The sequence below is a fragment of the Nicotiana sylvestris genome, chromosome 10 (assembly GCF_000393655.2).
Source record: "Nicotiana sylvestris chromosome 10, ASM39365v2, whole genome shotgun sequence".
Taxonomy (NCBI): domain Eukaryota; kingdom Viridiplantae; phylum Streptophyta; class Magnoliopsida; order Solanales; family Solanaceae; genus Nicotiana; species Nicotiana sylvestris.
Window position 1 is genome coordinate 128560207 of NC_091066.1, and position 13365 is coordinate 128573571.

General features: G+C 35.4%; 1 protein-coding gene across 2 annotated transcripts; it reads left to right on the forward strand.

The window, feature by feature from the left end:
- Nucleotides 1-2967: 2967 nt before the first annotated feature.
- On the forward strand, nucleotides 2968-9319 carry LOC104214972 (alpha-galactosidase 3-like). Of its 2 annotated transcripts, none has more exons than XM_070160389.1 (15): nucleotides 2968-3568; nucleotides 4334-4392; nucleotides 4503-4559; nucleotides 4639-4673; nucleotides 4801-4904; nucleotides 5023-5095; nucleotides 5518-5576; nucleotides 5655-5720; nucleotides 5810-5893; nucleotides 6202-6266; nucleotides 6356-6438; nucleotides 6877-6967; nucleotides 7128-7186; nucleotides 8599-8739; nucleotides 8936-9319. In XM_070160389.1, exons 1-15 carry the CDS (start codon nucleotides 3423-3425, stop codon nucleotides 9044-9046), a joined length of 1233 nt encoding a protein of 410 aa, XP_070016490.1. In that variant the 5' UTR covers nucleotides 2968-3422; the 3' UTR covers nucleotides 9047-9319. The 2 variants fall into 2 exon arrangements, with proteins under 2 accessions (XP_070016490.1, XP_070016491.1); XM_070160390.1 differs by having other exon boundaries at nucleotides 3532-3568; nucleotides 4490-4559.
- The last annotated feature ends 4046 nt before the right edge of the window (nucleotides 9320-13365 follow it).

The following is a 13365-nucleotide window of genomic DNA, read 5'->3' on the forward strand; positions in this document are numbered from 1 at the left end:
TGTTATTGAAATAAAGATGGGCTAAATATTAAATAGCCAATTTCACCTTTTTATTTTATAAAAATAGTGAAGATGATTTTAACAGCAAATTAAAAGTACTGATACAATTAATAGTATATAAATATTGATCTAAAAATTCTGGACCCAATTTTACAATTATAAAATGCTATTAATCTTAAAGTAGGCTATAATTGCAATTATATGCAATTTAGTCTTTTAAATACTAAATAAATTTATAAAAATATATAAAATTACCTTAACTATATTTTAGTATAAATATGGGAGTAAAATAAACTATTCACCAAAATTGATGATTTTGGAAGTAATTATTGGTCTTTATACTGCTAAAATAGACAATAAATTAATTTTAAAAATCTTTAAAAATTAGGAAAAAATACCAAAATACTTGGGCATGCTTATATATGCATATACATGTTATTTTAAAAGCATTTTGTGCATAAAAATACATAAGAAAAAATTGGGTATCAACACTGTTCATATGGGATATTCTTCATCTCAGAAATGATATAGACTATATAATCTCTTGACTAATGCTTTTTTTGTAAGCAGGGATGTAAAGTTCATGGAGAACATGTTTCCTTTCCAGATTTTAAAGGAAGGAAAGTTGTAGGTTTTTCCCAATGGAGTAATAGAATCTGTCACCAGCAATGACACAACAACACCATATCTTTCATCTACAGATCTACAGATGCAGATCCTACACATGAAGCTGCAAGTCCTCCTTCTGCAGATGCATTCCAACATGAGATACTACCTGCTACAGAATCACCATATTTGCCTTCACCAGATTTTGAAGAAACACAACAGCCACAACAGCTAGAAGGAATACTCTCAGAAATAGTTCATCCTTCCCACTCAGACAATCAGCTCAGAAAATCAAGCAGGACTGTGAAAGAACCTGCCTGGATGCAGGACTATGTGTGCAATGGTTCATTGACAAGCTCAACTTTACAATCATCTTGTAAGTACCCAATGCAAGATTTTTTGAGCTATGATGGTATTTCAGTCAAGTACAAATCTTATCTTTCCAAGATAACTAGCTTGAAGGAACCTAGTAGCTATGAAGAAACATCAGCAGATCCTCAATGGGTAGAAGCTATGACATAAGAGTTGAATACCCTCAAAGAAAATGAGACATGGTCCTTGGTAGATTTTCCAACAGGGAAAGTTTTCATTGGTTGCAAATGGGTATTCAAGATAAAATATAGAGCAAATGGGGAAGTTGAAAGATACAAAGCTCGTTTGGTTTGAAAAAGGGTATAACCAGATTGAAGGCCTCGACTACCATGAGACTTTCTCTCTTGTAGTCAAAATGGTAACAGTCAGAGTGGTTCTTGCATTAGCAGCATCACATAATTGGAATTTGCATCAGATGGACGTATACAATGCCTTCCTTCAGGGTGACCTTACAGAAGAAGTGTATATGTGCTTGCCCCAGGGATTTCACAACCAGGGGGAGAAAGTATATAGGCTGCGTAAATTCCTCTATGGATTGAAGCAAGCTTCAAGACAATGGAATTTGACACTAACCGAGGCCTTGATCAATTCAGGATTTGTGTAGAGTCGATTTGATTATTCCTTGTTTACAAAAAGGCAAGGGATCAGTCTAGTGATCATTCTATTATATGTGGATGATCTCCTCATAACTGGGAATGATCATTACCTAATTTCAGAAGCAAAGTCTATATTGCAAAGCAAATTCAAGATTAAAGACTTAGGGGGGCTGAAATTTTTTCTGGGAATTGAGATAGTAAGATCAAGAGAAGGAATACTGATGAATCAACAAAAATTTGCAATGGAATTGATCACTGATCTTGGAATGGCAGGATCAAAACTAGTAGCCACTCCAATGAATGCAATCAGAGATGCACAACAGTAGAATATGATCAACACTTGGAGCTGAAAGATAATGAGAAGCTGCCAGATGCAGGGCTATACCAAAGATTGGTTGGGAAGCTGTTGTACCTCACTATGACAAGGCCAGACATTTGTTATGCAATGCATGTGTTGAGCCAATTTATGTACAATGTCCAAAGAGGTCACACATGGAGGCAACAATAAGAGTTGTAAGGTACATAAAAGGGGCACCAGGTCTTGCTCTGTTGATGAGCTCAAAGCAGTGCCCAAAACTCATAGCATTTTGTGATGCTGACTGTGCATCATGTCTAGTGTCCAGAAAGTCATTGACAGAGTATGTGATGAAGTTAGGAGACTCTTTGGTATCTTGGAAGTCAAAGAAGCAGTGCACGATATCAAGAATCTCAGCAGAAGCTGAGTACAGGAGCATGGCTGCTACAGTCTCAGAGATTCTTTGGTTGACAGGATTATGCAAGGAACTGGGTGCAGAGGTTGAATTGCCAGTGGAGCTGCACTGTGATAGCAAGGCAGCAAACCAAATTGCTGCAAATCCTATATTCCACGAACGAACGAAGCATATAGAAATAGACTTTCACTTCATCGGAGAAAAAATCCAACAAGGAATTATCAAAAACAAGATATGTGATGTCTAGAGATCAAGAAGCAAACTTGTTCACAAAGGCCCTAGGAAGATCACAACATGATTACCTGATAGGCAAGCTAGGGGTGCTGAACTTGGTTGCACCATCTAGCTTGAAGGGGAGTGTTGAAGATAGGAGTAATCACGTGCCAATCACGTGAGTGTAGTTAAGTCGGTTAAGAAGGATTAGTTAGTTATAACTAATTATGAAATTGGTTAGTTTAGGTGATGTGAGAGCTGTAGATTAGATGCAATTGTAGAGGTGTATATATACATAGTATCAGCTCATTGTATAAACAGAGCTTCAATAATACAAGCCAGTTTTTCTCTCAAATAAAAAATTCTCTCTAGAACCTTCTCTTCTGTTTCCGCCATTATCGTCTTCACTGAAGCTCTCAAATCTCCATTAGTATTGTTTTTCCTATTATCTTTGACCTCCATATCTTTTCCCTTTTTTCTGGTCAACTTTTTAAGGATCCCAAAAATAAAAATACTGAGGATGCACTTATCGGATCCATGCCCATAGTATTTTCCTTTTTCCCCGGGAGCGAAAAGTGTGCAGCAAAAACACAAATCCAAAAGAACAAGGCTAACACCCAATAAAATAAGATCCTTTTTTAAGTAAGAAATGGACGGTCCAATTATAATATAACAATAAGTCAATATTAGCTGCCAATTTTAATTATCATCAGAGTGGATAAAAGGAAGATGCTTTGGATAATTAGCTACAAATAATTCATTTCCTTCCCTCTTCAAACTTGTTCTTTTCTTTTTCTTCTTTCTTCTCCTAATAATCCACTCTTTTTCAGAATTTGTGGAAACAAAATCCCAAAATTCAAGATTGGCAAAGTCCTCTGGCATTCTTGCCACTGCGGCTACGCTTGTGTCTTTGACTGTGTTTTTAATGTCAGTGACAGTCACGGCAAGAGAGTTTCCAATTCATCCTTATTTGAAAATTCAAGATAGACTCTCCATTTCTCAGCTCTATGATACTTCCAATTATGGTGTTCTTCAAATCGACAATGGCTTGGCTCGAACTCCTCAGATGGGGTCCGTTATTTTCTTCTCCTCTTCCCCTTTTCTTCACTCATCCCCTGCTTTTTTTTTCCGTATAAAAATTGAATCTTTATTTTGTCTCTGATTCAGTTTATTAGTAATTCTCTTGTATGAAGCTTTCAACTTTTAGAAAAGTAAGAAAATCATATGGTCAATTTGAAGATATTTGCTACTTGTTGTTTTTTATTTTTTGATAACGGTAGTGTCTAGGCCAGTTTGCTTGCACATTGACATAATACTCTTAACATGCTGGCAACACTAAGAGCTTATAAGTTATATTGGCAACACTCGGAGCTTATATATAAGTTATATCTATGTTCATGTGGTTGGTTTTAGGTTTTCTTTTAATGCTAAAAAGTTTAGGAAATGAATTACTAAGATTTAGTTGAAACCATGTAGTTTCTTCCTTTTATTTTTTTGCCCTTGCTTTTAACTTCTCTTGAAAAAATGCACGGTAAGGCTGCGTACCTGCGTACCGTAGACCCTTGCGGTCCGGCTCTCCCCGGACCCCGCATATAACGGGAGCTTAGTGCACCGGGCGGTTTTTTTTTTTTTTTTTTTTGGCTTTTAACCTTCTCTGACTATATAAGGAAAAAGGGGTAAGGCTAAGTCCATGAACTGTGTTTCGAAATTATATGGGCAGATGCCTTTCTTGACACTCTTGCTAAGTTAGAATAAAACTTTATGCTTGTTCACAATTTTGATATGTTAAAAGTTAAGAGTGTTATAGTTATGTGATTAATCATATTTCTGGGACAGGTGGAGTACCTGGAATTTTTTTGCTTGCAATATTAATGAAACAGTCATCAAGGAAACAGGTAAATGCCCCGAGCTCCCTTACCTTGTTTTGATAGTTTGCTTAAAAGTATGAGAGCCTTTATTGAATTATTAAATGTTTACTCAATAACACGAAAGTGCTCTTTGGTAGCTGATGCACTCGTATCAACTGGTTTGGCTAGCCTGGGTTATACTTATGTCAACATCGGTAAGCATTTGAAGAAACTAATTTGCTTTTGTTTTTGAGGTTTACATCTTGACAGTTTGATATGCTTTCTCCATTATAGATGATTGTTGGTCCAGATTGACTCGAGATTTAAAGGTGCGTCTACAATTTAACTGATATCGTCATTTAAACTGTGGTTGTTTCTTGGTTATGATCTCTTGCTTTTAGTTTCAGACCATATATGGATTTGTGAGACGCTAATCATCCACCAATTATTGTGCAGGGTCAAATGATTCCTGACCTGAAAACTTTTCCATCTGGAATTAAAGCTCTAGCTGATTATGTGCACTCAAAGGGTCTAAAGCTAGGTGTTTATTCTGATGCTGGGTAGGACAAATCCCCACTACCCTGTCTGATTATCTTTGAACTATGCCAAAATTAGTTTAAAACATTTTCTGTCTGGCATAAAGTGTTTGTGCACTATTCAGTTACTTGGATCTTGTAGGGCTTTTACATGTCAAGTTCGACCTGGCTCACTGTTTCATGAAAAAAATGATGCTGAACTTTGGGCATCTTGGGTTAGTTTGTCCTTTCTGTTTCGTCAGTCGCACACTCGCATTGTTACCGAATGTCTCCAAACTTAGTGATAAACACAATAATGACCATTCCAGCAGTAGAGTAATGGTAATAAATGTTCAGAAATTTTCTTCTTCTTCTGGATATCCTAGCCTTTAGATAACGGAAATAAGAATTGATGTGATTTCGAGGAATTAATTGTCTTTGCTTTAAAAGAAAAAAGAGCTATTCAGTTACATATGCTGATTGCAGCACTAGCTAATACTGTTAATTGCATTTTGTATACACGGTAACACAGTTTTCTTACTTGTAAATCCTGGTTAATATGTTAGCATTAGCGTTGCTTTTCATTTCATTTCTTTTAATGTGGAAGTTGATTTACATTTCAGCTGCTAACTAAAATTCTGATTGTTCAACTACACAGGGTGTTGGCTATTTGAAGTACGACAACTGCTTCAATCTAGGCCTCCCACCACAAAAGAGGTTCAACTCTTAGTCAGTGAGGTCTAACTTAATTGGTTTAGGTGTATAATTAGATCTAATTACTAAGATGTTTCCCAGATACCCGCCCATGCGTGATGCCCTTAATGCTACTGGACAGACTATATTTTACGCACTTTGTGAATGGTAACTTCGAAGCACTTTCTTCGATTTGAAATGGAGTTCTTAACCAGCATTTTGAGGGCTTTCTTTGTGCTTTGTTTCAAAATTGGCAGGGGTGTCGATGACCCTGCCAAATGGGCTGGAAAAATTGGAAACAGTTGGCGTACAACAGATGACATCAATGATACATGGGCTAGGTTCTAACTTACGACATTTTTATTTTATTTCATCTTATTTTTGTATTATTTTGTAATCTGATGTTGTTACAGTAAATAAAGATAGTTATGCATGTATGTATGGTACCTTCAAAACTTAGAAGATTTTGATCATAGCTCTACACTAATTATGAACAGTAGCTGGATAAAACAATATGCAAGCTTAACTTAACATTAAGAGAACTCTTCACTGTCCATACTGCTTAACTTTTTTGCTTTTTCTGAATTGTTACTTAACTCTATTAAGCATCATACTGACAGAAATCTTTCATTTATTTTACTTCTTTTAGCATGACAACTATTGCTGATATCAATGACAAGTGGGCATCGTATGCTGGACCTGGTGGATGGAACGGTAGGTAGTGGGCCTGAAACATTAGATTTTGAAGGGGTGTAGAATGAATAGCATTTGAGTTTTTTTAACTCTCTATTATCTTCTGGCAGATCCTGATATGTTTGAGGTTGGAAATGGGGGCATGAATTACCACGAGTACAAAGGGCACTTTAGCATTTGGGCTTTGATGAAGGCAAATCCCCAATCAAACTCATAATTATGTTTTCTGAGTCCTCTCTTGTTTTTTTTTTCTCTTTTTAATTGTCTGACTGAATACTTTTATCTAATCCCTTTTCGAAAAAATTTCTCCTTAGGACGACAAATTTGTGATGGAACCGTTCTTCAGTCAAATTGTTTGCTGGTATAAATGGTGCATGTGTGTAAATGAAATAAGGATAAGAATAGGGAGATGGACCAGTTTTTAGAAGTTTTAATGTGTATATGTCATTACTTAAGTCCATCATATTGGATGTGTTTGTTTTATTCCCCATTCTAAAAGAAATTATCATGGTACATATATGAGAAAACAACTCAGCTTTATGTTGGGCTATTCATGCAAAGAGACAGTGCAGTGGCTTTGTGTGCTTCAACCCTCTTACTTCATGAACTGGCATCATGCTTCTATTTGTAGGCTCCGCTTATTATTGGTTGTGATGTCAGAAACATCACCGCTGAAACTTTAGAAATTCTTTCCAATAAAGAGGTTATCGCTGTTGACCAAGGTAAAAAGCTTTGTCTTCCTTGTAACCCCTTCTCCACCCCTTTTTTGATGGTAGGAGGTTGTTCTGTCAGAGAATGCTCATATTTTCCTTGTACTTTTGGTGTGCATATGGTTTTGATATAAATAATTATTTATAAGAAATGACTTCTTCTGTTTTACAGATCCACTTGGTGTTCAGGGTAGGAGAGTTTATGCTTCCGGATCAGATGGTTGCGAGCAGGTCTAGTTGCACCTTGTTTCTCATTTTTTCTTTCTCATTATCTACATTTAGCATCTTTTGGTTTTCCAGAAAAAGATAATCTCTTGGAAAGCTACTTATATCAGTATTCTGACATATGAATGAAGAGCTCTATTGTTGTTTACAGTTTAAACACAAGATTTCTTTGATGCTTACCAGATAAAGTGACCTTATTGAGTTGAACACTTTCTTGTTTTACTTGAAATATTTAGCTGGAGGATTATGAGAAATTGATTGAAAAATTTCTCACTTAGACTACCTAAATAATTAAAGATCATACAGAGGTTGATTTCTGACAATAATCACAAAAAAAGGAAGTCTAAATTTTCTCTACATGTTAATATTTCATTTTGATGTGGAATTTTCTCAATGTAACAAGAACTTCCATTCTCTTGGATAGAGCAATTTGGAAAGCGATCGCATAGAGGATTGGATGGTATATGTAGAAAACCATATTTTTGCCTCGTTTATATGCCACTTCTACATTGGGAAATTTATTCACCACATCAATAATATTATTACTTCATCAAAATGAATTTGCAAAGCAATCAAGCTCTTCTCCGTCACGATTGAACAAAAAATAAAGAGGGTTAGTGGGTGTTAATCGAACTTTGGTCTTTCTGATAGGATATTTTAGGTAGCATTTGGTTCAAAAATTCGAAGTACAGTTTTTCAATTAATAAAAGTCATCGAGATATTTGCAGCCTGGTATAGCTTCAGATTGTGTATTTCAATGAGATCCAGTGTTCCACGCCAATGCTTAATTGCTTGACGCTTTCACACTGACATACAAGTGTAGTGTTTTGTCCATTTGGTGCATAAGTGTTTAGTAACTTTCAGCCCCAAGTGACTAGGCAGCCACTATGAGATTTACATTCCTCACATGTATAACTGACTTGCCATGACAATGTTTTCTTGCACAAAATCATGTAGTCTTTGCCAATAACGTTTTGTCATCAGTAGTTCCTCTTATTATTCAAGTGACAAGGCAGCCAACCTCACATGTTGGACTGATCGGACAAAGATGATGTTTTCTTGCACAATATCGGTAGAATTTGCCCAGAATATTCTGTCACTAGTAGTTCTTTGTTTGTTGTCATTATTAACTATTAGTATTATTAAGACAAAAAAAACCAGTAATCCTCAATCATTAATGCGGTCAATGGAGTGGACGGGATATAGAGGATTAAGATAGCCCCCAACTAATTAGGATTGAGGCGTACTTGTTGATGTATTACTCTTGTTGTGGTTATTCTTGTTATTATTGTTGCGATGCATTTGGATATAATTTCTTTTTCTTTCGAGGGGTGGGGGCAGAGAATGGTTTGAGCAGTGTAAATTTTAATAATGCTTTACCAATCTGTTATTATTAATGTTCTTTATTTTTTTTACAGATTTGGGCAGGTCCCTTGTCTGGAAACCGTTTGGCCGTAGTACTCTGGAATAGATGTTCAAAGGCTGCAACTATTACTGCTAAATGGGGTGCAATTGGATTAGAATCTTCTATCGGCGTCTCTGTTAGAGACTTGTGGAAGGTAAGTTGGTACAGCATGTAGCCAGTTTCTTGTAGCTTCAGGATCTCTAATTACTTCATTTTTCACACTGATACATCTGAATTAGTTAAGCATTGTTTGCTGGTTTCATTTCTCTATGTTCTGGAACTCATGTCCTTGAAATGTATTCATTACTTCAAAAGTTTGCTCTGATCTCATCGCCATGGCAATGTTGCAGCATGAAGTTGTTTCGGAGAACACTGTGGGCTCATTCAGTGCTCGGGTTGATGCTCATGGCTGTGAAATGTACATTTTAACTCCAAAGAGGGCAACTCTAGCTTCAATCTGATTAAAGTGTAAGAGAAGTTCATTGCTTGTACAACCTTTCCAGGTGGGTGCTACCCCACCTCGCTAGACACAAATCGTAGGCTTCCTCTGTTATCTTTCTAATCTATATCTGTGTCCATCAGTTCTCTTCATGGTCGAATCTTTTACTAGTTTCCTTTGAACTTGCGATCTAGTTAGTCAGCTTTGTAAAATGCTCTCCCACATGAATAAACTTTTTATGTTTGTTGAAGTATGTGACATTATTGAAAGTTTTTCTGGAAATAGGCTTCTTCAACTGTTGTTATGGTTCACAATTCATATAGAGTTATTCATTCAAGCTATTCAATGAGCATTGACAGCATGCGTTAAGGATTGAACTTACAACTTTGCTCTCATGAAATTCTTGAGAATAATGTTTCTTGAAATGATTGTGAAGCCTGCAAAATTTTTAGTTTTTCTTTTTAGTTCAAGTGCTCCAAGTTACATGTTCTAATGGACCATGTGGGGGGTATATTGTAGAAATGATACCAGGTAGCCACTCTAAAGGGTTGCTATTTAAGAATTAGCTCGTGCGTCCTGAATTTCAGTTTTTCAGTTCAATTTTTCGGAACAAAAGTGTCTTGAATTGTCCCGAAGTTAAGATTTTTAGTTTAAAATTTCAAGACAAAATAAATATTGGTTAATCTCTATATAGCATTCTTGAGAATGGTTCTGTGTATTTGTCCGGGGTATATTTCATTGGGTTTAATTCCTCAACAATCTATAATATTTGGGTGGTGAAGGGAGCAATGGATACTTTTGAAAGAGAAGATATTTTGTATCAATTTATCTAATTTATTCAGAAGAATTATCATAACGCAAGAAGAATTCAAAAAATGCAAAATGAGTTAATTATCACTTTCTGAAGTTACATTTAAGTCTTTCTAGAAAAGTAAAAACTCTAAATGTCTATAGAAAAGTTAAATCCTGCAACTCGGCAGTGGCGTAGCCACATTATGTCGAGGGTGGTCAAGCGCATCCTTTTCGGATAAGTATAACAAAAATCTTTATATATGAATGAAATTACAAATAATATTCATGAACTCGCAGGATTACAAATAATCTTCACTGAATTTTAGTACTTTTCACTTGCTTAGGAGAACAGTAATATCTTAATTTATTACCTTGCATTACCTCATGTGTTTACATAAATTAGGCTGCGGAGCTTTTTCTGAAAATTCATGGAATGCTACTGATAGTGTATCTCTTTTTGTCCAAGATTTTTCCACTTACAACATTACCAACACCTGTACAATCTATTAAATTTAATTTAACGTATTCTTGGAATTTATTTGAACACACAAAAAGGACATAAAAGTGATAGTATTAGGAAAAAATTATAGTTACACGTACACTCACTTTTATACTAAGGTAAAATTGTTGGGATTTTTACACAAATAGTCTGTCATATTCATTGTTTACTTTTTCTAGCCATATACATAATATATACATCGGTAAAACATAATTATTTACATATAATATATATTAATTATGCATATATTATATCTTCAACGACTATTTTTAGTTTACACAGTTTGGTGGTCGGCTATTTGAATTATTTTTTCAATTGTTAGAGTAACAGTTGCAACGAACCCACTTTATAATGCCCGTTGGGCAGTCAATTTATGAAATGGACCTGAGTTAAATGCTTGCTAAAAATTTAATCTTTGTAGAAAATTACTTTTGATCAAATCTAATTTATCCAAACTTGTTATTTCTCGACCGAAGAAGAAATTGTTCTAAAGGTGAATCATATATTATGTTATTCTAAGTATTTTTTTAAAGACTACCGGTGTAAAAAAGTTTCAAATTTGTATATATACCACTTTATTAAAGTAGTCTAAAGTCTAAATCGCATAAAACAAATAGATGATTAGCTTACTTATTCTATGATACTGGTATCTAGCTTGAGATAATTACGAAGATTTTCTCATGAAATCAGAAATAAATAACCGATTGACAAAAGTTGTGTTGCAAACTGTAATTACTTATTTACAATAGTCGTACAACAAAAAATCTCCTTTTTTATAAATAAGAAGAAAATGAAAGAAAAATAAAGCTACACCCCAAAATTTAGCATAGAGTAATTGGGCCCGTGCTCAGCACGGGCTATCAGTAACTAGTCACTATATAAAAGGGATTAACACAATTAAGCACCAAATTTCTCTGATCAGTGATTGCAAAAGGTTGTTGGTCCAACTTGGATTTTAAAGGTGTACTACATTCTGAATTTAAATTTAAACTAAATTGCTCTTTTTTGTAATTTATTAGCAATATAATACTGAGTTTACGGTCCAAACACCCACCTAATTTAGAGCCTGTTTGAATTAACTGATTTGAAGTAGCTGATAAGCATTAGGTGCTGAAAAATACTTTAAGTGTTGAAATTGATTTAATAAATAAACAGTCATGTGTTTAGGTACAAGTGCTGAAATTGATAATAAGTTGCTGCGATATTTGATAAAAAAGTGCTGATAAGCTCTTTTTATGTTAAAATGACTTAAATAACCTTAGAATTATTTCCACTTATAAGGGCATAATTTCTTCAAAATTTTAGATTCCAGATTCCAAATACAAAATATTCTATTTGTCATTTTATTTTAAATACAATTGTGCTTAGATGAGATAAATTTTATGATAAATAAAATTTATTTTATGATAAGCATATAATTATAAGTTATAATAATTAATAAATTGATAAAAGTTTCTCAGTAAAAAAATAAACCTAAATAGGACAAATTATTTGAAGAGAAACAAACATTGTCTTCATCACCACAACACTTAAAAAGTAACACATCAAAATTTGATGTGTCCTCATTTATTACATACAGTTCAAAGATTAATACACAATCACATAAATATAAGTATTCAAGGAATAGAGAATTTACTTATCTTAAATAATCAATGAGAATTGCAGATTTGAAAATGTGGTCTGGGGGGGGAGGTTGAATACTTGTGGCGGCGAGTATCGATGTAGGAGTTTTGTTCTAAAAAGAAATTGTGACGACCCAAAGGGCCATCACCTGTTCTCTTATCCATTCTGAGCTTCCGAGGCCTTGAAAACCTCATTTATGGTCGTCTCAATTTGCGTGCACAGTCCGAACGCGAAGTCGGAAAGTTTAAATGTGAAATTTTGTGAAAAATGCTAAATTTTGGTGTTAAAATGAATAAGTTTGGCTTTGGTCAACATTTTGGGCAAACGAACCCGAACCCGTGATTTGACGGTCCCGGAGGGTCCGTAGGAAAATATGGGACTTGAGCGTATGCCTGAAATCGAATTCCGAGGTCCCAAACCCGAGAAATGAATTTTTGAGTAAAATTATTTTCTGAAAATATTTAAGGAAATTGGAAATGAAATCTGATTAGAAAGTGATGGTATCGGGCCCCTATTTTGGTTCCGGCGCCCGATACAGGTCTTATATATGGCTTAAGCACTTTCTGTGAAGTTTGGTTGAAAACGGATGTCGTTTGACGTGTTTCGGACTTAAAATGGAAATTTTGATGTTTTATGAAATTTGGGAGAAATCATGGATCTTGAGGCTTAATTTGATGTAAATGATGTTATTTTGGCGATTTGATCGCATGGATAAGTCCATATGATGTTTTTGAGTTAATATGCATGTTTGGTTTGGAGCCCCGAGGGCTCGGGTGAGTTTCGGATAGGCGTCGGAGTGTTTCGGACTTAGGAAGAATTGCAGAAAATCTGCAATCTCTGCACAGGTATGTTCTTCTTCGCAATTGCGTAGTCACTCTCGCGATCGCGAAGGGTAAAATGGGGGCAGGGGTGGATTGTTCTTCGCGAATGCGAAGCCACGGTCGCGAACGCGGAGCACTGAGAGGTTGCTAATCGCGAACGCGACCGGTGTGATGCGAACGCGGAGGGTTAATTGGATGGGGGTCGCCTTTGTTCATCGCAAACGCAACCAACGGTACGCGAACGCAAAGGCCTGGCATGCCTGACTCTACGCGAACACGGTCAGCATGTCGCGATCGCGAAGGGCATTTTTGCCCAGTGATTTTAAAGACCCAAAAACAGAACACTTACGGGAAATTTCCCATTTTTCACAAACCCTCTCTTCTTCAAAGCTCTTGGACGATTCTTGGAGCTTTCCTTCATAAAAAACTATTGGGTAAGTAATCCTTAACTTATTTTCTTCCATTTTTTATCAACACCCATTAGATTTCTAGTCCTAAAACATGTGAATATGAGTAGAAAATTAGAGAATTGGTTAGAGTTAGGGCTTTTTGATTTTTCTTGAATTAGACCTCGTTTTGGGGTCGAATTTGAAAGCAAATTATATA